The sequence below is a fragment of the Topomyia yanbarensis genome, chromosome 3 (genome assembly GCF_030247195.1).
Source record: "Topomyia yanbarensis strain Yona2022 chromosome 3, ASM3024719v1, whole genome shotgun sequence".
NCBI classification, from domain to species: Eukaryota; Metazoa; Arthropoda; class Insecta; order Diptera; family Culicidae; genus Topomyia; species Topomyia yanbarensis.
Window position 1 is genome coordinate 410,364,841 of NC_080672.1, and position 21,024 is coordinate 410,385,864.

The following is a 21,024-nucleotide window of genomic DNA, read 5'->3' on the forward strand; positions in this document are numbered from 1 at the left end:
TGTTGAACTGGAGCAATTTTTCGTGGAAAATTGAAATATGATAGAAACAGATAAAATCATCCAAGAACTTACCTATTTATTTTCTTACGCAACATGATTATAGGATAGGACAATACTTACCGATTCCAAAATTATTTCAATTTCAAATAGGGCCATGCCCGCTTTATTAAAATTATATCCATTTTTTGAACAGATTCAACTTTGAAGCCTAAAGCGGATTTGCTCCAAATAAATATTTTCTTCGGGCGAATAAATTGCACAAAAGTTTTCGATACGATCAATAAAGGAGGCGTGCGCTTTCAACGCCTTTTCAGCCTCCCAAATTTGCGACTGAATGCGCGATCCGTGCCGAATTAAATCTTAAATTAAATCGAACCCAAATTGCAGGGATGCGTTGCATTACCACGAGCGACGCCGGTCGGAAGCTATAAATTAACAAAGAGCCTACTAACGACTAATTTTAACCTCAACAGATCCGAGTCGAGTGATCTTTGAATCGACCTTTTAAACGGGCTAATTGTACAAAAGCAAATCTTTTTTTCACTCCATTTCCTCCCATAATGCACAGTGGTAGTTCGTTTTGCTTTTCTACACTCGATCGCGAGTCGCACTGAGCTAAGCTAACGGCGTCGGAAGAGCTGTTGGGGAGGGGGATCTTTTGAATTTGATTCGAAAATGATGTTATGCAAATAAATTGGGGCCAATTTAAAGAGGCGCGGTATTTTGATCTATAACCAAATTGCACTTGGCTGTTGAAATTCGGTCGGCTATATACAAAACAGCAAACTGCGAAAATGTCATCGCGGAATGTCTGTCTGCCAATTGCTGGGGGTGGGTGCGGGTGGCCAATGGTCGTTTGAGCTACGTGATAATGGTACAATTGGAGGAATACGTAGAAGAGGTGTGATACAGTCAATCGCTTATTTTTATTTTTATTTATCTTATTATTCTGCACTATGCTATATTTCTCATTAATGAATAAAAATTTAGGTAAAAGCTTCTAGGTAAAAGAAAAAAATAGGTTAACGCGCCTCCACTAAGGAGAAAATTAGTTTTAAACAAATCTTTGCACGTGAAGAGCACACCTATAACCTAAATCAGATGTGGAATTTTTGTCTCATCAGAATCCGACATTAACTTAGTGACAGGACTAGTGGTTTGCTCAGAAACACAAATAGTGTTGTCTTTTTTTATTCGAGCTAGCGTCAATCCGGCACTAGATTAGTCCTGTCACTAAGTTGGTATCGGCTTCTGATCAGACGAAGTCGAAACGCGTATTATTCTGCTTCATTACGACAGTCGTAGGGGAGTTCGAATAAGCAATTAAAAAGCAACTAAGTAGAATCACAGCGATCTTTATTCATCTGTCATAAAACGAAAGAGATGTCGACACTCGATTCCACTCAACGGTGTTTTTTGTTTTATTCCATAAATAATATTAAAAATTTACACTAATCGCCTATTTACTTACCAGCTAGAAAGAGAGAGAAAAGGAATGTTCTGAGCATTCGTTTGAGCAACAATCCATTTTCTTTCGTCAACGCGTCAAATATAAATAACAGAAATAATGTACAACACATGCAAACAGCATCAGAAAAAAGTATAAATTAAGGCTATTCTCCGGCCTCCCCTTGTAACGAGTAGACCGAGGAAAACTACGCCAACATCAGCCAGCCAACATGAAATGTTTCGCACAGAAAGCTTGCCTGTTGGAAAAGCGTAGCAAGAAAGATTTCAAACAAAAGCTTCATTTTTCTTTGCAGAAGAAAAGAAAGAAAGCGTTTCTCGCTTGTGCATTCGTTGAAATCGCCACCGTCCCGTTCTGGTTTTCGTTGCAGCTACAGGATACGTGGCGAACAACAAATTTTTAAGCTGCTTAGTGGAAGTTAATTCATCATCCGGTTCGAATCGTTCACACTGGTATCCGCATCGGTCGTGACATTGGACCGTGCAGAACAGGTTTCCAACTATTCAAAGAAGACGAGGATGAGGAAGCACTATTTAGACCGATTCGATCGATTTGCTCCTGTGGTATTTCGGGCATGTCGTCCTCCCCAAAAAAGTCGATGATGGGATGATAGTTGTAGTTGATGCGCTGGTGGCCGTTGGTGGTGGCGGCCGTCGTTGTTGTGGTTGTGGTCGTCGTTGTTACCGGGACGAATGGCGTAACCGAGGTCGGGTGGACGGTCGGTTGTTGATGCGATATTCGAAAGGGATGTGGTTTTTCCTTCTTGTGGATGGGTGGCGTTTGGGTTGTATATCGTTTCCGATGCTTTTGTTCCGTTGCCTGGGTAGGTGGTAGACGGTCGGCTTTCGTCGGAGCCATCACTTGCACCTGGTTGATTCGCATGTCCGTTTCAGCGATGTTCTGATCGTTGACGTTGATTTGTTTCCGCAAGGGAAGCCGGTTTCTGTTCGGTTGCACTTGGGCCGTACGTTTGAGAGAATTGTCGTTGGTGAAATGGGGTCCCCTCTTGAAGGGGGTATGAAAACTGACGTCATTCGGCGGAGGACTCAGATAGGTGTCCAACATTTGTGACGGCATGTAGTGTGGATGGATTTGCTTCTTTGGGTGCAGTTTGGGGGGTCGTTCGAAGCGATTTTTGTGGTAGTGTGGTGGTGGACTCGGCGGTATCAGCACAGCGTTACTTTCGAACTTTGGAGGTTTCATCCGTTGGAATCCGTTGGCGAAATGGTAGGCAATATTTTCCTGAACATTCTCCGGTTCATCGTGATCGAATTTCAAGGTACTGTATTGTGTATTTTTCACGAAGTTACTGGCAGCCAGTGAGGGATCTTCAAACGATTCACTCTTCGCATCGTACTCGTTGTAGTTGCTCAGTGGGGGGAAGGATTCTCGATATCCGTCGATGTGACACGAACAGCATGTCGGGACCTTGAAAATGTCCACGTGAAGACCTCGGGCGGTATCCCAACTGAGCAGCCGGTGATAGTTGTAGATCTGGACGCAGCGCGAGCGGAAGTTATCCGTCAGGTAGGTGCAACTGTCTTGCGGGGTCCTGGAAGAGATATTGAATTAGTACGTACTTAATCGCATAAAAGTATTCGTGTTTCAATGGATAGAAGTTTCCAAATAGCCTTTTAAATCCAAACGACATTGTAGTACTCAAAATGCAACTTTTGTGTCACTAAATTAAACTTCATTTATTAATATCTAGTTGCTAACGACTTATTGGGTCATTTTATATTTGTTAGTTGGTACTATCGTATGGATTGGTGCGTCGATAAAATGAACACCTCTACCAATATTTTTAATTCATTGAATGACTCAGCACAAAACGGCATGATGGAAGCACTCGTGGCAGGGGTACGAGGGTAGTCAGAAAGTGGTTTAGTAGAAGTGTTTATGATTTGCTCGAATAAAGTTTTCGTGATTAAAAAACTAATCATGTAGAGGTGAATTCAAGTTTTTAGCAACTGTAACACAACTATAGCACTGTTTTAAACCGCGAGTCACCCCAGCTACCCACTTTGTTGGTTTTCATTCAATACTTAAATAAATATATTGTCCTGCTCATTATAACCGAAAGGCTCCTGAGTCAATTGAATAATGGATATTAAATTATGGCCAAATTAATACAAAATCAAAGATCAACAAGGCGGAGGGTTTATTTGAATAATTGTCAAAATTTCAATAAGCTTGAGGCAAGCAATTTTCTAGGATTAAATGAAATTTAGAATGCAAAAAAAATTTCAACTTTAACAAAAAACCAGCAAAGCAATGATTTTTTATTCCGATGTATAATTTTTATTTATTTTTCGTTTATTTGAAACGGTTTATAATACATAGAAATATTCTTGTACAATTATTGGATCTCGCGCGCGCAAATTTTTTATTGCGAGCGGAGACCTTCTTTCGCGGGGCAGAAACATTTGCCTGCTGGTGCCCTGCATCAGGGGGGGGGGTCAGCTAATTTCGTCCGCGTCCCTTGTCACCTATTTTTTATTGGGTGTTTCATAGGCGGTGCTATCTTTGGAAATGAGCCGCCTTGGATATTCAACTGTTTTTTACATTCTTATTTTTTGCGAATGAGTAGAGGTTTTGATTCTTTAATATTCGGGATTGCAGATATTTTGTCGCATGTAAATTTTGGGTGTTCGTTGATGTGATGGCACTGTAAGGGAACACGTATCTGCCGGTCGGCAAACTTTTCTTTGGACTGAGAAAACTAATTTCTATATTTGTTTAGGTTTTGTTTTACCAACGGGGGAACTGATCCAAAGAGCATTCAATGTGCTTACGGAAAAAACATGGCCTTATTTGAGTGTAATGATGACTTCAATCATGTATAAGGTTTGAGAATTGACAATTCGCGAGAGGGATCGGGGACCGGTAAACAATTACTTTCAGTTATGTCAGCACGAAGAATAAGTGTTTTGCTGTCATGTTCCTTGGTTAGCTTTTAATTCTATCTCATGCCTCCACGCGAGTCTAAGTCTATTGATGGCATTTGGTCCTTAGACTGGCGACGACTGGGTGCTATCAGCCTTCTGCCAATAGTAGCAGAATGAGAGGGTGCGAACAGATCTAGCGGAGAAAACAATACCGTAAAAATGAATAGTTGTTGGGAAATCAGCTCCAATAAGACTTTAATTTGACTAGTATCGATGATCGCGGGTCAATACGTACTGAAAATCGTCTGTTTTAATGAATCTAATTTCAAGTTCCGTTATTGGTAACAAGCCCGTGCATCAGGTTAACGATCCTCTGTATTTTCCTTTAATGTTCGATATAATCGTTCGTATACGTGTATTTCACAAACAATCCGATATTAGAAATAGGAAATACTTTCGTTGATTTATAACATCTCGAGCTATCATAACTCTTTGTCTGTATAACGTGTTATCACTCGGTAGTTTGCAACCCAAAAATGTATCGTGGAGAAGGTATAGCGAAATTAGTCTAAATAATGTCGCAATGAATAGTGATCCGGCCCATTACGCAGATAAGATTAGCTTTTCTAGGCAATACTCCCACGGTCGGCTGTGTGGAGTTCAAATTGCTTTTGTTTAGGAAACATAGGATACTCTCGGTAGCCGGCAACCCAGAGTTTAAAAAGAACCAAAACTATACAAGATCTTCTTTTTCGAGCGATCGTGTTCTCGAAAACTTACTAAACTGCTACCTAATAAACCATGTACAGGTCGCATCGCTTGCATGGAGCGAATCCTAGAACACCAACTTCGCGACACCTATGAAAGAGTCTGATGAACCTTCTGTATAAGATTCCTCATTTTATTCAAGCGATCGCCGGGTAGCAATTATTACATGATAACGCTATTGGCACACTTACTAACAACTCTCCCATTCCCGTGATACATGTGGAGATGCAGAGGATTCCTCGGTCTCTAGTAGCAACATGTATCGGACTAACATTCCTTCCTTTCCCAGAAGATCTGCATTCGGATGTGGCCGGCGTCGGTATTGATCAGCATGCAGGGATCAGAATAGATTGTACTATGTGGCTCATCATGTTATTCCCAAGCATGTTGTTCCAATGAACATTTTGCTACCTAATTTGGTTCTGGTCAATAACGGAGTAGCAACTACGGGCGATCTCTTATGCTTATGCTTATGCTTATGCTTATGCTTATAGTCATGTAGGAGGGAATAGGTCTTTGGACCCGCATCCTCACTACGAAAACGCCGTTATGAGTACCCAGGAAAAAGTTTCTTCAAGTATCAGATGTAACGGATTCTACTTCTCTATATTGCGACATGCATTTTGGAATTGGCTCAGGAGGAGTACGAGGTGATAGGTTATGAAGCATTATATCTGTATAGTCATTTTCGATATACACGGGAATCATAATTCCAACGTTCAACTTTGAACCACGTGTTTTAAGTTGGTCCGCAGAACGACACGGTCGGCTTGGGCTTACGTGTTATATGATATAAACACTGCATTGCAAAGATGATGATACTGAAGGTATGCAACTTCCGCAAGCCTTAGCTGCATTTTCATCTTTATCTTCACTTCACAAAAACTCTTTCGTATTGAACAAAATGTAAAGTCGTAAAGTAGAGCTTTTTTGACAACTTTACTCATGATGGCAATAATAATCCAATGGTTCCTTAATTCTCGAGACGATGCACACTAGATCGAGAGACCTGTTGCTCACTTGGCTCGATTGTAGGTCTGACTGAACTTACGACTTATCTCCAGCGATGTAAAGCACATCAGAGCAAATAAAGAGAAAAATAAAAAAACGCAATTTGCACTTTTCATGCGAACCACCGCTCTTTTCTTTCACAATAAACCTCTTCACTCCGATGTGTGTTGCTCCCATACGTGCATTCTACTACATGACTGCACACCTCAAAGAGTAGAAATAAAGAGGCTCTTTAGTGTGAAACGTTCTTCCGATCAAACTTTATCTGAATTGTAGTTTGATTCGCCTTCCTACCTGCTTGCCAGTGAGGGGAGGCACAAAACGTGACTCTTCAAGGTGACTCTTTGAACGAAATTGTGCAGCTCTTGGTGCACAGATCTTTCTCCTTTTCAAGTTTCTCTTTGTGCGGTCGCTCTGCACATCGCGGTGTTTTGCGCTGCTCTATTTTTCATCGATGTATTTCGCTCTTTGTGTACATGTGTGAGCAAATAACAACCTGTCTGGTACATATGTTGATTGATGGCTAGACCGCTCGGCTTGAACCTCGGCTTTGAAATCCCTCTGTCCGATATGGCGATATGCAGCATAACTTTTTTTGCTTAACCCTCCGGAAGTCGCGCATATGGCCCACTGAACGAGCAGCCGCTGATGCTCTAAGGCGATTTCGCTAACTATTCAGAGCAGCGTGCACTCAGTGCACGCATATGTTACTTCTGGGGGTGTGGCCGACTTGTCGCTGGAATAGTAGCTCTCATTTCCCAGAATGTGGGTCTTCGAGAGCAGAAAGTAACTTTCGTCGTCCATCACGAACGACGTCTCGCTGTAGTTCTGCGTCATCCACCGGCCCTGCGATTTCACGATCGCTATCTGCTTCTTATAGAATTCTCTTGTTAGTGGCAGTTTTTCGTTTTACTGGAAATCCATTTCATAAAAAGGAAAATGGTGAAACATCAATAACTATCGTGGAATAACTTCATTGACTGCTCTCTCGAGCTGGTAATTATGGAACCCCTTTAGGATCAATGTCAGTTCCTAATCACAAACAACACGCAACACGTCGTTGCGCATGATAATGTTAGAATCAAAATACCCGTTTAGATTGACGATGATAAGAATGATGGGCGTCTGCACGATCTATCCCCGCGTACTACCAATAAATTCACTACAACCATCATGTCGGAGTACGTAACGGTGAAAGTTTGAAACCTGGAGAAACTTTATCCAATGGTGTTCGTACCGTGAGAATGCGAGTTACGAAACCTATTCCTTCATACCTGAACATTCGATATGAAACAGGGGGGTAAAGCAAATCTCAAATCACGCTGTGCACATATGAAGGACAGATCCCTACGTGCCAAACCATGTGCGAAAACCTCTAATGAAACAACATCAAATGCGAGCAGACCCAACAATATCAACTAAATCACCAACAACCGGAGTTGCAGCTAAGCCACCAACGAATACTGAACCAATCAACTGCCAGCACCCCCGACAATAAAGTAAATGGCAAAAAATACAGATACACGTGTCCCGTTGGTCCCACAAATAACTCAAACACAAACGCGCATGGGCATGTATTCATGGATGAACGGTGAAGAGCGACCAACAAAGCCAAGTATACTACCTATTGTGAGGTCAATAGAAGATTGCAAGGAACTACAGCAACACTTAGATGCTTTTTGTAGTTGGTGTAATCGCAACTTGCTGGCTCTCAGCGTGTCCAAATGCTCCATAATATCTTTTACACGTAGAAAAAATCCAATACTGTGGAACTACACCATTTCCGGGGAATCGCTAGAGAGAATGACAGTTGTCAGAGACCTCGGTGTACTTCTGTGTAGAAATCTCGGTTTCATTATAAGAATCGCCAAAGAGTTCACTGATCCATATTGTTTGCGGGCACTCTACTTTTCACTTGTGCGATCTGTCTTGGAAGCTTCAGCACCCATTTGGTGTCCTTACACAAGCATTTGGATCAACCGAATAGAAGCAGTGCAGGCAAGATTCCTCCGTTTTGCTCTTAGAATTCTGCCGTGGCGTAACCCAACAGAGCTACCACCGTACATCGATCGCTGTCGTCTGCTCGATATGGAAACCCTAGCCAAAAGGCGGAACACATTTAGAGCAGTATTTGTTGGGAAGATATTAACTGGCCAAATAGATGCTCCAGATATTCTCTCACAAATAAATGTCAATGTGCCCCCGAGAAGTCTCAACTCGTATTACTTTTTAAGACTCGAGTTTCAACGCACCGAGTACGGTCAAATCGAACCCATTAGGGCGATGTGTAATGTTTTTAATAGTGTTTATGGCCATTTTGACTTTTCTGTATCTTGTGATGTTTTCAAAAATAGACTAAGAAGGTTGACTTAGATTTTAAGATTCATTTTAATGTAGAATACATTTAAGCTTTCAATATAGGGGTCCCGTTTCAAAATATCGGCTGCGGCACCGCGTCAGATTTTGAACGTTAATAACTTTTATCATACTTAACAGAATGATTTGATTTTTAGGCCAATTTGTTGAAAATATGTTCCTCTATGCTGTATTAAATTTTTAAGTATGTATAACATGCACTAATAACAAAAAATTGTGTTTTGAAAAATCTTTCGAAAACGACTCGGAAAAGTGAAAATTTTCAGCCCATCCCGCACAGAGCCGTCAAAATGGTGGACCAACCGAACAATAAAATAATGAAAAGTTTATATATAGGTCCACTACATGTTTGTTTTATGATTATTCGTATTTGGTTGCTTGACGAGAGCAGTTAGTGGGGGAAAGACGGCATACTCCTTTGGTTAGGCCATTAGAAGCCGGACGGAAAGGAAAGGCTCACGCACGGCACGAGAACGAGCGAGAAAGCGATAGTAGTGCATATTAGCGCGATTATATAAATATCTGTCGGTCGGTTTTTCTCATTCGTATTCGTTCAAGTACTAGCAAGCAGCCAGTCCACCGAAGTAAAGCAGTTGGCAATGACGACGGTCCGAAAAAGTGCCCCAGCTACTGGTGACTCATCGGAACTGTCGCCCTGCAAGAATTTCGCCCCAACTAAAGGGCAACTAATCTGTAGGCTATCGTTCCAGCGTCTATATAAGAAATACGATGTGTGGAACGAAAGAAAGAGAATTTAAATTATCCTCTCTCGCTCGTTTTCGTGCACTGCTTTTCCATTCCTTTCTGCTGCTAATACCATCATAACTTAAACGAATGTGCATGTTCCCCCACCATCTCATGGCCAGTGTTGCCACAATTGCATGTTGCTATTACACTTTGAATTATTTTATCGATCCTCTATAGTATTGATAAAATATAGAACGTGCAAAGTACACTAGTCGCATGCTTTTATTCGAACTTTTTGGCAGCCTCCGTTGATTAACTGCATAAATCGATTTGTTTGTGCAGCTCCTTGCTAGTAGCAAACTAAATAGCCTTTATCAGCGCTAACAAATAACACAAAAGAATTTAAATTTGTGAAAATATTTTCCTTCCTTCTTTTCAAATCTGTAACATTCTTTGAAAATATTGTTTGAATGTTGTTATTGAAAAACTGAACATGCAAGTTTGCTAGCACTGGCCACTACATTGAAGGCGATGGAAAGACAGAATATTCGTTTTGGTTATGCTAGTATTGGTAGCCGAACGGAAAGGAAAGGCGCAGGAATGGAACGAAAACGAGCGAGAGAGCGATAGTAGTGCTTTCTCGTGTGTTTATATATGAATATTGGTCAGTCGGTTTTTCTCATCATTCGTATTCATTCAAGCACTAGCAAGCAGCCAGTCCACCGAAGGAAAGCAGTTGGCAATGGCGATGGACGGAAACAGTGCCCCAGCTACTGGTGACTCATCGGAACTGTCGCCCTGCAAGAATTTCGCCCCAACTAAAGGGCAACTAATCTGTAGGCTATCGTTCCAGCGTCTGGTTCGTGAGATTGTACAGGACTGCAAAGTCGAGCTACGCTTACAAACCTCAGTCGTAATGATGCCCCGAGAAGCCAACGATGCCTACTGGTTCGAGAATGCAAAATAGTGCGCCTGGTTTGTTCGAGAATGCAAAATACTGCACCAAACGCATAACTTTCAGGCCAAATATATTAAACTGGCTCACCGTGTCGCGGGGAGTGCGTCTGAATTATGCTCCCGCAATAAAACAATAAACGGTTCTTTTCAGGACCAATTAATTGTGTTCTAATAAGAGTTAAACTGAAATATCCATTTGAGGTGTTTAACAATTTTCAGCAAGTAGGTTAGAAATACGATATGTGGATAGAAAGAGAATTTAAATTATCCTCGCTCGTTTTCGCGCACTGCTTTTCCATTCCTTTCTGCCGCTAATACATCATAAATTAAACGAATGTGCGTGTTCCCCACCATCCCATGGCCAGTGTTGCCACAATTGCATGTTGCTATTACACTTTGAATTATTTTTTCGATTCTCTCTAGTGTTGATAAAATATAGAACGTGCAAAGTACACTAGTCGCGTGCTTTTATTCGAACTTTTTGGCAGCCTCCTTTGATTAACTGCATAAATCATTAGATTTAAATTAACGTCTCGAAGTGAAGTCACGATGCTCCGGTTATGTCACAGACATTACCCACCCATCTTTTTTTAGTTTAGTAGAGCGAATACGAATTACTATCGCTCTCTCGCTTGCTCGTTTTCGGGCTATGTTCCTTTTCATTCTTTCCTGCTACTAATACTAGCATAATCAAAACGAATGTGCGTCTTCCCACCATCCATTTAGTGAGCAGTGTTGCCAAACGCATTTTCAGTTTTTCATCAATAACATTTCAACAATATTTTCAAAGAATGCTGTAGATTCGAAAAAAAGAAAAATAGTTGGTGATAGAAAAGAATTCCCAATTAGAATTTTTAACCATAATTATAACGAATCATTTGAAAATTTCACATGCAAACGTAATTTCGTTGCATATCATTAGATTTGGATTAACGTCACAAGTGTAGTTACGACACTCCAGTTATGTCGCAGACATTACCCACCCATCTTTTAATGTAGAATATTTAGTCTAGAAATCAGAATGTTCCAATGGTCGTTTCAGGCGACTTCAACATAGATGTTTCAAAACAAGAGAATTTGAAATTTGTTTATTTTATGAATGAATGTTTCAAGCTTCGTTTGATCTCTGATCCATCACAAGCAACTACACTTGCAGGCACATGCATTGATCTTGTATTTGTCAAAAACGTCAATGCAGAAACCCGAAGATATATTTCGTACTTTTCATATCACAGACCAATACTTTTTTTAATTGATCCAGTGGTTTAATTTCAAATGTAAACAACGCTTGAAAAATTATAACCGGTTGACGACCTACACCTACACCAATCATGTCAGAATCACCTCCTGGACAACAGCTAAGCCCGGAAATAGTAAGAAGTCAGAAGCATCCAACGAAAATCGAAGCCAGCGCATCTCCCCACCAAGGCCAACAACGCCAACAAAAACGGTCCTTGTCAGGACCACCATCATTTTTGTAAAGAATAATTTGAAATATTCCTCGCCCAAATCACCTTTTGTCCGAAAATTCCAATGAATATCAACATATTTGAAGAACGTGTTCCTTATGTATTCTACATCTCTCCGGTTATGTCGCAGACATTACCCACCCATCTTTTTTTTGTAATATTTGTATTTTTTATTTATGTAATGCTGTGTACTATGTTATTATATTTTATTGTAGTGTGAATCCATTGTAATCAGGTGTGAATATATGAAAAGATAATGGGCTTTTACGCCCATTTGAGGATTGCTTCTGAAGTATATCCTGAAATGGGCTTTTCCCATTCAACTACATTTCATGTAGACCAACATAGGTCAGATGAAAAATAAGAATAAATAATAAATAATAAATAATAATAATAATAATAATAATAATTATTATTATTATTATTATTATTATTATTATTATTATTATTATTATTATTATTATTAATATTATTATTATTATTATTATTATTATTATTATTATTATTATTATTATTATTATTATTATTATTATTATTATTATTATTATAAATAACATGGAGTATGGGAAGTCGCGCTCATACTGATACTACCAACACCAACCTGTCCGCTGGTTTTGATATAGCAATCGATAAAATGGAGAAATTTGGAAGCAGCGGTAGGTTTTGCAACTCTTTCGATATCATAGCTCTCAGATCGAGAGAAAATCGTTGTCATTGGAGATAACCAGATATAGCGCAGGGAAGCTACTTGGGACCGTTGATGTTTCTACTTTACTTCAATGACGTGTATTTAGTACTGAAAACTTCTCGCTTGTTCTTGCACAGACGATCTCATAATATTTCGTCTCATTTGCTTAATTCAGGATTTCCGATTTCTCCGACAACAGCATGGAACTTTCGCTGGTGGTGGTGTAGCAAGAACTGCGTGTGTGTGTGTAAATCCGAAAAAGCACAGTGATCGAATTCCCACGAAAAATTTTCTGGTAGAGCTCTTCCCCCCAGACCCACAAAACTTTGTTACTGCCGAAGCTCTGCCTGCCAGTCCCACGAACTTTGTAACCGCCGAAAACCTGTGGAGAAGGCACAGTCGATTGAGCGGTAACGGGAAGAAGCAGCCCCTTTCGACTGTCCTGATTTTTTACTCGCCTAATATGGCCACCCCACCTCTCCGGATGGTCAAATGGAGGTTAAATCGGGTTCAACTCTTAAGGCGCCCTAATGCTACCCAGAACTCTCAACTGGTCGATTCGTGGTCTTATTTCGGCCCAAGACTAAATCGCTGCATCTTCTTCAGATTTCTAAAGACCTGACAGAACGGTTCTCGGCTGTGACCGAAATTTCAAAGGTCCGCTCGGACAAAATAAGGGTGTTGCTAGCCAACTCAAAGCAGGCAAACGATATTGCTTGCCTCAAGCATTTTACGCGGGATTATAACGTGTATATTCCAGCCGTAAGGGTAGAGACGGAGGGCGTGGTCAACGATGATAATTTGACGTGCGAGTATCTGCTGCAGTACAGGATTGACCGTTTTAAAGACCACTTACTTCATCCAGTGAATATGCTTGAGTGCAAGCATTTGCACTCATTACTAGTTTCGGGGGATGATTCCAAACGTACCCCCAATCAAACTCTTATCGGGTGGTCTTCGCTGGTACCGCTTTGCCGAACTACATCCTCTTGCACAAGGTTCGTCTGCCTGTGCGTATATTAGTACCGCGGGTCATGAATTGCACAAAATGTAAACATTGTAGCAATAATGGCCGCTATGGAAAATGCGGTGACAATCATATGAATGATTCGTGCAGTAAGAATGCTGCGAAGTGTCCTTACTGTGCAGAGATTCTGCATGATATCTCGGCATGTCCCGCGTACAAACTACGCGGGGATGAACTAAAACGTTCCCTTGCGGGACGATCTGAACCTTCTTTCGCAGAAATACTAAAAAAGCTACGCCACCATCCTCAACAAACATCTCTGTTCACTTTCCTCCTGACGAGGGCGAGGCTGTTGACCCACAAGAGGGTACATCTACTAGGGTGCCTAGAAGTTATAGGAAGAGGATGAACATTTCCTCTCCTAAAGTTCCTTGTAAAGGCCAGAAGGTATCCCTTGATGGGGCTCCGAAAGTCACATCTCTTGGAAGTGTTGCAACCAAACCGAAGCAAGTATTTGGTTTCGGAGGATTAAACTCTGAGAAGGAGTTCACAGCACTTCTCGGACATCAAAAACCCCAAGTGTTCCTCTGTTTCAGTTCGAAAATAATCACAGCCCTGGAATTATCAAACTCTCGGACATAGTAGACTGGATAATAAGAACTGATCCTATTAAAAGTCTCTTGTTAGTTGTTCTACCTACAGTAAGAACATTTTTATTTTAGTCAGTTGACTACGAAATGGCCCCTCCTTTCAGCGATTGTATCCTTCGATGGCTAACTCATAGAACGAGATTACGGATTTGATCACTGTTCTACAGTGGAATTGCAGAAGTATCATCCCAAAAAATATACTTGTTACTATGTTTTAATTGCCGCAAGATTCTACTGTATCGATTTTGTTGGTTATTTTCGGCAAATTTGAGACTAAGAGAAACGAAAGCAATGAAATTGAAAGACGGATAGGTATTCTAGAGCGAATCAGTTATAAACTTAGAACGGAAAACTAGAACTAGGCAGGCTCATATGGGCATGATCGCCGGCGTCGGCGGTAAAACATGATGATGAGTTATGTTCTACCATAGACCATGCGGTAGACTTGGGTGCAACGCCCAACTCCTACTCTGCATAAGGCAAAGAATTCTTCACATTTCCTTTCGATCATGCCCATATGAGCCTGCCTAGTTCTAGTTTTCCGTTCTAAGTTTATAACTGATTCGCTCTAGAATACCTATCCGTCTTTCAATTTCATTGCTTTCGTTTCTCTTAGTCTCAAATTTGCCGAAAATAGCCAACAAAATCGATACAGTAAAAAATATACTTTCAAATTTTAAATAAATAGCTTGCGATACGATGCATTTGCTTTATATGAAACTCTGTTAACTTCCGATATAAATACAAAATTCCATGATTTTAATATTATTCGCTTGGATCGTGATACCCCATACGGAGGAGTATTTTTGAGGAACAAAAAGTGCTATTCCTTCTACAGAATTAACCTTCCTTTGATACCAGGCATTGAAATTGTCGCTTGTCAAGTAACAACCAAAGGCAAAGATCTTTGCATAGCTTCCATCTATATTCCCTCCGACACCGCGATTGGGCTCCGCCGGCTACATGACATCATAGAATCCCTGCCTGCACCGCGGGGGGTTGCCTTTATGATGATAACCGTTCCTCTTTAATTCACAATATTTGCGACAACTTCAATATGACAATTCTAAACACGGGTGAAATAACACGGATTCCTCCCCCACCAGCGCGCCCAAGTACATTAGATTTATCCCTTTGCTCAACCTCGCTACAGTTGGATTGCGCGTGGAAGGTAATCACTAATCCCCATGGTAGCGACCATCTGCCGATCGTAGTCTCGATCACCAACAGCTCAAAACCATTGGAATCTATAAATATTTCCTCACACGAAATATCGATGCGAGCTATGCGGCCGCGATATCCGACAACATCGAATCTACCCAAGAACTTCATCCGGAGGAAGAGTGCAGCCTTTTAGCTGGCTTGATTCTCGACAGCGCGAATCAAGCTAAGCCTAAGCCAGTACCCGGCGCGAACATAAAAAAACGTTCTCGTAATCCGCGGTGGGACAAAGAATGCTCAGACGTGTACGCGAAGAAGGCCGCCGCGTATAAGACCTTCCGGGACGACGGGTTACCCGCTAGCTATCGACAATATGCGACGTTAGAAACGCAAATGAATGCCAAAAAACGTAGTTACTGGCGCCGGTTCGTTGACGGACTAACGAGAGAAACATCGATGAGCACTCTTTGGGGCACGGCCCGGCGTTTGCGAAATTCGATTTTGCCAAGAAGGTTTCTCCGGATTCCGCCCCGGTACAGAAGATCTACCGCGTTGCGTCCCCTCACGATAACGCGAACGAAACACCTTTTTCGATGGTCGAGTTCTCACTTGCTCTCTTGTCGTGTAACAGTAAAGGTCCAGGGCCGGACAGAATCAAATTCAACTTGTTGCAAAAGCTGCCAGACTCTGCCAAGAGACGCTTGTTGAACTTATTTAACAAGTTTCGTGAGGCTAACATTGTCCCACACGATTGGAGACAAGTGAAGGTCATCGCCATCCAAAAACCAGGAAAACCAGCCTCCGACCACAATTCGTATCGTCCGATCGCAGCGCTGCCCTGAATCCGGAAGATGTTCGAGAAAATGATCTTGTTTCGCCAGGAAAATTGGGTTGAAGAAAATGGCTTACTGTCAGATACACAATTTGGCTTTCGCAAAGGCAAAGGGACGTCGATTGTATTGCGTTGCTCTGAACCGTAATTCTAATAGCCTATGCTAGCAAAGAGCAGATGGCAACAGTTTTCCTAGATATTAAGGGGACTTTTGATTCAGTTTCTATCAACATTCTTTCAGAGAAGCTGCACCAGCATGGTCTTTCACCGATTTTAAATAACTTTTTGTAAAACCTGTTGTTTGAAAAGCACATGAACTTTTCGCATGGCGATTTAACAACATCGCGATTTAGCTACATGGGTCATGTTCAAGTCCTCTGCTTTACAATTTCTACGTGAATGACATTGACGATTGTCTTGCCAATTCATGCACGCTAAGGCAACTTGCAGACGACGGGGTGGTCTCTGTTACAGGGCCCAAAGCTGCCGACTTGCAAGGACCATTGCAAGATACCTTGGACAATTTGTCTGCTTGGGCTCTTTAGTTGGGTATCGAGTTCTCTACGAAGAAAACTGAGTTGGTTGTTATTTTCTAGGAAGCGTGAGCCGGCGCAGCTCCTGCTTCCATTAATGGGTGTAACTATCAATCAGATCTTCACATTTAAATATCTCGGGGTCTGGTTCGACTCTAGAGGTACCTGGGGATATCACATTAGGTATCTGGAACAGAAATGCCAACAAAGGATCTCGAAGTGCTGACGGGCGTTCTCCTGCCAAAAAATTGATTTTGGAAACTCTCATATCGATTGCTCATCCGATGCGACATTCTGCACCCGTTGGTGATTCAAAACTTCGAGCGGCTCGTCGAGCTTAATTCTCAAACCCGTTTTATGTCCTTGTCCTTCGACTATATGGCACATAGCATCAATCCTTCTTCGTATAATCCCAACCGCGGCCGGCTCCTAGATACTTCTGATTCTACTGTATTCTACGACAGATCCATGAAGGAAGAGATTCGTGGAATCCCGGACCATATACGCCCGCAAGTGATCCCCAATATATTTTATAATAAATTCCGAGAACTCGACTGTGACAAAACGTTCAAACGAGTACACTGGCTTCGGTATCTTCAATAATACTGTCACCGCTCCATTCAAGCTCAATGATCCCGCTTCAGTTTACGTCACAGAGTTAGCTGCAATTCAGTACACCTTTGGGATCATCGACACTCTGCCCACAGATCACTACTTCATCATTTCGAAAAGCCTCAGGTATATCGAGGCTTTTCGTGCGATGAAGCCCAAAAAACAATTCCCGTATTTTCTGGGGAAGATACGGGAGTCCTTGTGTACGAAAATCTTATCAGATTACCTTTGTTTGGGTCCCCTCTCATTGTTCTATCTCGGGCAATGAACAGGCAGACTCATTAGCAAAGGTGGGCACATTAGATGGTGATATATACGAAAGACCAATCTGCTTCAACGAATTTTTTAGTATTTGTCGTCAGAGGACACTCAACAGTTGGCAAATCTCGTGGAGCAATAGTGAACTTGGACGATGGCTACATTCGATTATCCCAAAGGTATCAACGAAGCCTTGGTTCAGGGGGATGGATGTGGGTCGGGATTTTATTCGTGTAATGTCCCGACTTATGTCCAACCACTACACCTTGTATGCGCATTTGCGGCGTATTAGACTTGCGGAGAGTAGTCTGTGCGCTTGTGACGAGAGCTATCACGACATCGAGCACGTTGTCTGGGTATGCGCCGCGTATTGTGACGCCAGGTCTCAGTTAAAAGATTACACCACCCAATGTCCCAGTTCGGGATATGCTGGCAAATCGCGATCTCCCCTATATGTCCCTTATTTATATTTTCATAAAAACGATAAAAATCCCAATTTAGCCCCCCGCTTTTATTTCCCGTTTTTAGAAGAGCCTTGTGGAGCCGATCAGCACCAGAGTGACATTATGTGACCGCCGTCGCCTTTACCACGCAATTTGAAGCGAGAGCGACCCGATTCTCCGCAGGTCCGATGAATCCCACCCATCAATCCGGGTCTTAACGTCTGGGTAGTCCGAGGCTCTAAATCATATCGTTGATTTCTCGTTTGCCTGAAAGTGGCAAGTTTGGTCTTCTTACCTTTCCCTATATCCGCCTACTCTCTTCTGTCCTTGATATAACTGCTGCAACACCGATGATGGAAATCAACCACATTTGCATTCTGTATTCCTAGTTTTAACCCATTCATGCCCATGTTGTTTGTGGACAACAACGTTTTTAGACAGGAATAACTTTTGATGGAGGCAAGATTTGCTCACAAAAATAAGTAAGGCTAATGAATGTGACTATTGCCTTTCATTTGAGTAATATCAGTTACAAGGATCAGCTCTAGAAGCGAAGTTATTGCAATTAGTCTGATTGGATTCCGATGGAGCAGTGCTGCCAGGCACAGTTTACTTTGACATCGGAAAATGACTTTCCCATATATCTCCGTTATGGTGCAATATTATTGAAAACTGATAAAACTTATCAATTTCGACTGTCTTCAGGTACGTTTTCCCTGCAATTAGATTATGGTAAATATTCTCGGAGAATTGTACTGAGCATTGGAAAGTAAAAATTGAGCAGCTTCTAGCACTGTACGGGATGCACTTATCTTTATGAAAATAGACTTTTCGTGTTTCTTGACCTCACCGTTTTCAAGGAAAAATAGTTTTGAAACCCTACATGTACTAGAAAAAAGTTGGGCATGAAAGGGTTAAGATAGCTTTGTTTTTGTCATAAAAATATTCTTTCCCACCTTGTATATCAAAATTTGGGGTGAGAATCTCACAAAATCAAGTTAAACTATGTTAAGGAAAAGTAAACCTTTGAACGTCCTAAATTGTATTTCACAAGAATCATACGAGATTTTTAAGGCCACCAAACTTACAAAAGTGTTATTGGAGTGTTATGAATACGAACGTAAGCAGTGTAATGTTCCTGATGTGAAGAAACTGGAAAAATTGACTTCTAGTCATGTTTTGTTTCTCAATAAACAGTAAATTTCGTTAACAGACGGCTGAATCCATTTTAGATGTTTTTTTTTGTCTATTATGAGTGTGGGACTCACTAGATTCCGGGGCTTCTTGCCCTAGTGCAGCCCTATTTGTAAAGACGGTACTTTCTTGGATGAAGAAATCTTCTCCGATAGCGACAAAGGAATCAGCAGTGGAGGATACGACGCGCTCAGAGTTCGACATTTAACTAATTTCTTCCAAAATTTTAACAGAAAATACAGTTATAGCAATTTGAAAGTGATGCTATTTGATTCCGTTCACCCTTAATGTGCGCGAGATACATGCATGGCAGTTTTCAAATGATAATTTTGTTCAAAAATACTTGGACACTCGGATATTTTCAAGTGGATAGTATAACCCATACTACCTACATCATCCACCAATCCTGACGTCAGGTTTTCGATTTTTTTTTTAAATAAAGGAAATTCGAATTTCGAAAGCAGCGCTTCTTAATAGACGCCGATTAAGCTAAATGTTCCCTTTTCGAGGCTATAAACACGTTGCACTGGTTTGGTGGGAAAATCAAGGATGGGCATTCTCATTGGCACCTTCTCTATTGAACAGCTATAGTTCTTCATACATACTTTGTTGTTGGACTGCGATGCCCAGTTCTTATATTTTTAAGAAATTCCTTCACCGCGGGTTTTTAGAAAACCCAACCTTCAGGTGATTTTTGGTTTGGTTTGCTCCACAATTTAGTGTTTAACAGTGTAATCTTTAGCACATGCATGTCTTGAATTGGACCGGTCTTGAGCTGAGCCCCTCATTTGGGGGTTGATTATATGCGTAGTCTTGCACACCTGTCTATGGTATCTGATAATTTGTTCAATGTCAGAACATATAACAATAAAGCACAATTTCAGAATTTACTCATTTTGAACCACGGACAAAAAATTTCCTTAAATAATAAACCAAATCAAATTATTTGTTTGGAGAGTTGTCTAAACCACTGTAAATAATTATAGCATTATTTAACTAATTATCGAAAGTTAATAAAACTATAAAAAGTCAATTATATCAGTAATTTTTAAGATGCACATTTTAGAATGGTCATATCCACAAACCTTTCCTTGGCTAGACCACTTCCTTGTCACATTTGACATTGATGATTAATTAAATGTCGATTAAAATATTATCAACACTAATGAGGCAACTTACTAACGAAGCATTGCAACAGCACAGCGAACCTCGTCAAATCATAATGCATTCACACGTTTCACTTCACCACGAACCCTACTATGTATACCAGTACCGGTGCACCGCGCACCACCCATCACAGCAACCCACTACTTACGTGCACTTTTCCAACCGCAATGTTTGCGTGTGTTCTCCCGTGTTCACGATATACTTCCACTCGCCTGTTGCCGAGCGTGCCTTCTGGGGCCGCGCATAGCGGATTATGCTCGGACACATACCGCCGCCCGATTTCGAAGGGTCATCCGAGCGTTTCCTAAAATAAAGTTTGAAAAAATTACGAAATCGGTTTTAAGGTCGCAAGCTGAGGGAGGGAAGATCGCATCTTCCCAATTCAATGGTGAACATAATTACGTCAGCTTTGTGTTGATGCCACTTTCGATTTCCTCCGGCTCAAAGGCATTCCGATCCAGCTCGTTTGTTCTGTCAATGTACTCCGCCAGCAGAGCTCCCATCGCGTTCTTGTGCCGGGTGATGCTGTTCATGATCTGGGACCTGATGGGGGGTGGGAAAAGAAAAAAAAACACAAACACTGTTATTTCGGTCTACTTATCAATTGATTCAGAGCCCCATTTTAGGGCACAGTTTGCGTTATTAGAAGCAACAAAATCGGAAAATTGATAAACTGGGGCAAATGCAAAATTCTGATTTTCATCTCGCCGGTGATTCCCGCTTTGTATCCATGAGCAAGTCGGCAATTATCGAGAGCGAAAAGTTTTCCTCACGTGGCTATTAGAAGCGCCTCATTACGCACTCACAGCCAGTGATTTCCGTCATTACAGATGCCTCAGATACCGAGATCGGCGAGGGGAACAAGCTGAGGCTTCATCATCATAGGACTGCGGAG

At 41.4% G+C, this 21,024-nt stretch overlaps 1 protein-coding gene across 1 annotated transcript in view; it reads right to left on the bottom strand.

The window, feature by feature from the left end:
• Positions 1 to 1,395: 1,395 nt before the first annotated feature.
• Positions 1,396 to 21,024, bottom strand: part of LOC131691305 (neurotrophin 1) — a 53,294-nt gene continuing 33,665 nt past the window's right edge. Inside the window, exons 4-6 of the mRNA XM_058977590.1 lie at positions 20,532 to 20,672; positions 20,278 to 20,433; positions 1,396 to 3,020 (exon numbers count right to left, since the gene is read on the bottom strand). Of these exons, the coding sequence (XP_058833573.1) occupies positions 1,913 to 3,020; positions 20,278 to 20,433; positions 20,532 to 20,672 (1,405 nt within the window). The 3' untranslated portion in view covers positions 1,396 to 1,912. The remainder of the gene's footprint in view (positions 3,021 to 20,277; positions 20,434 to 20,531; positions 20,673 to 21,024) is intronic.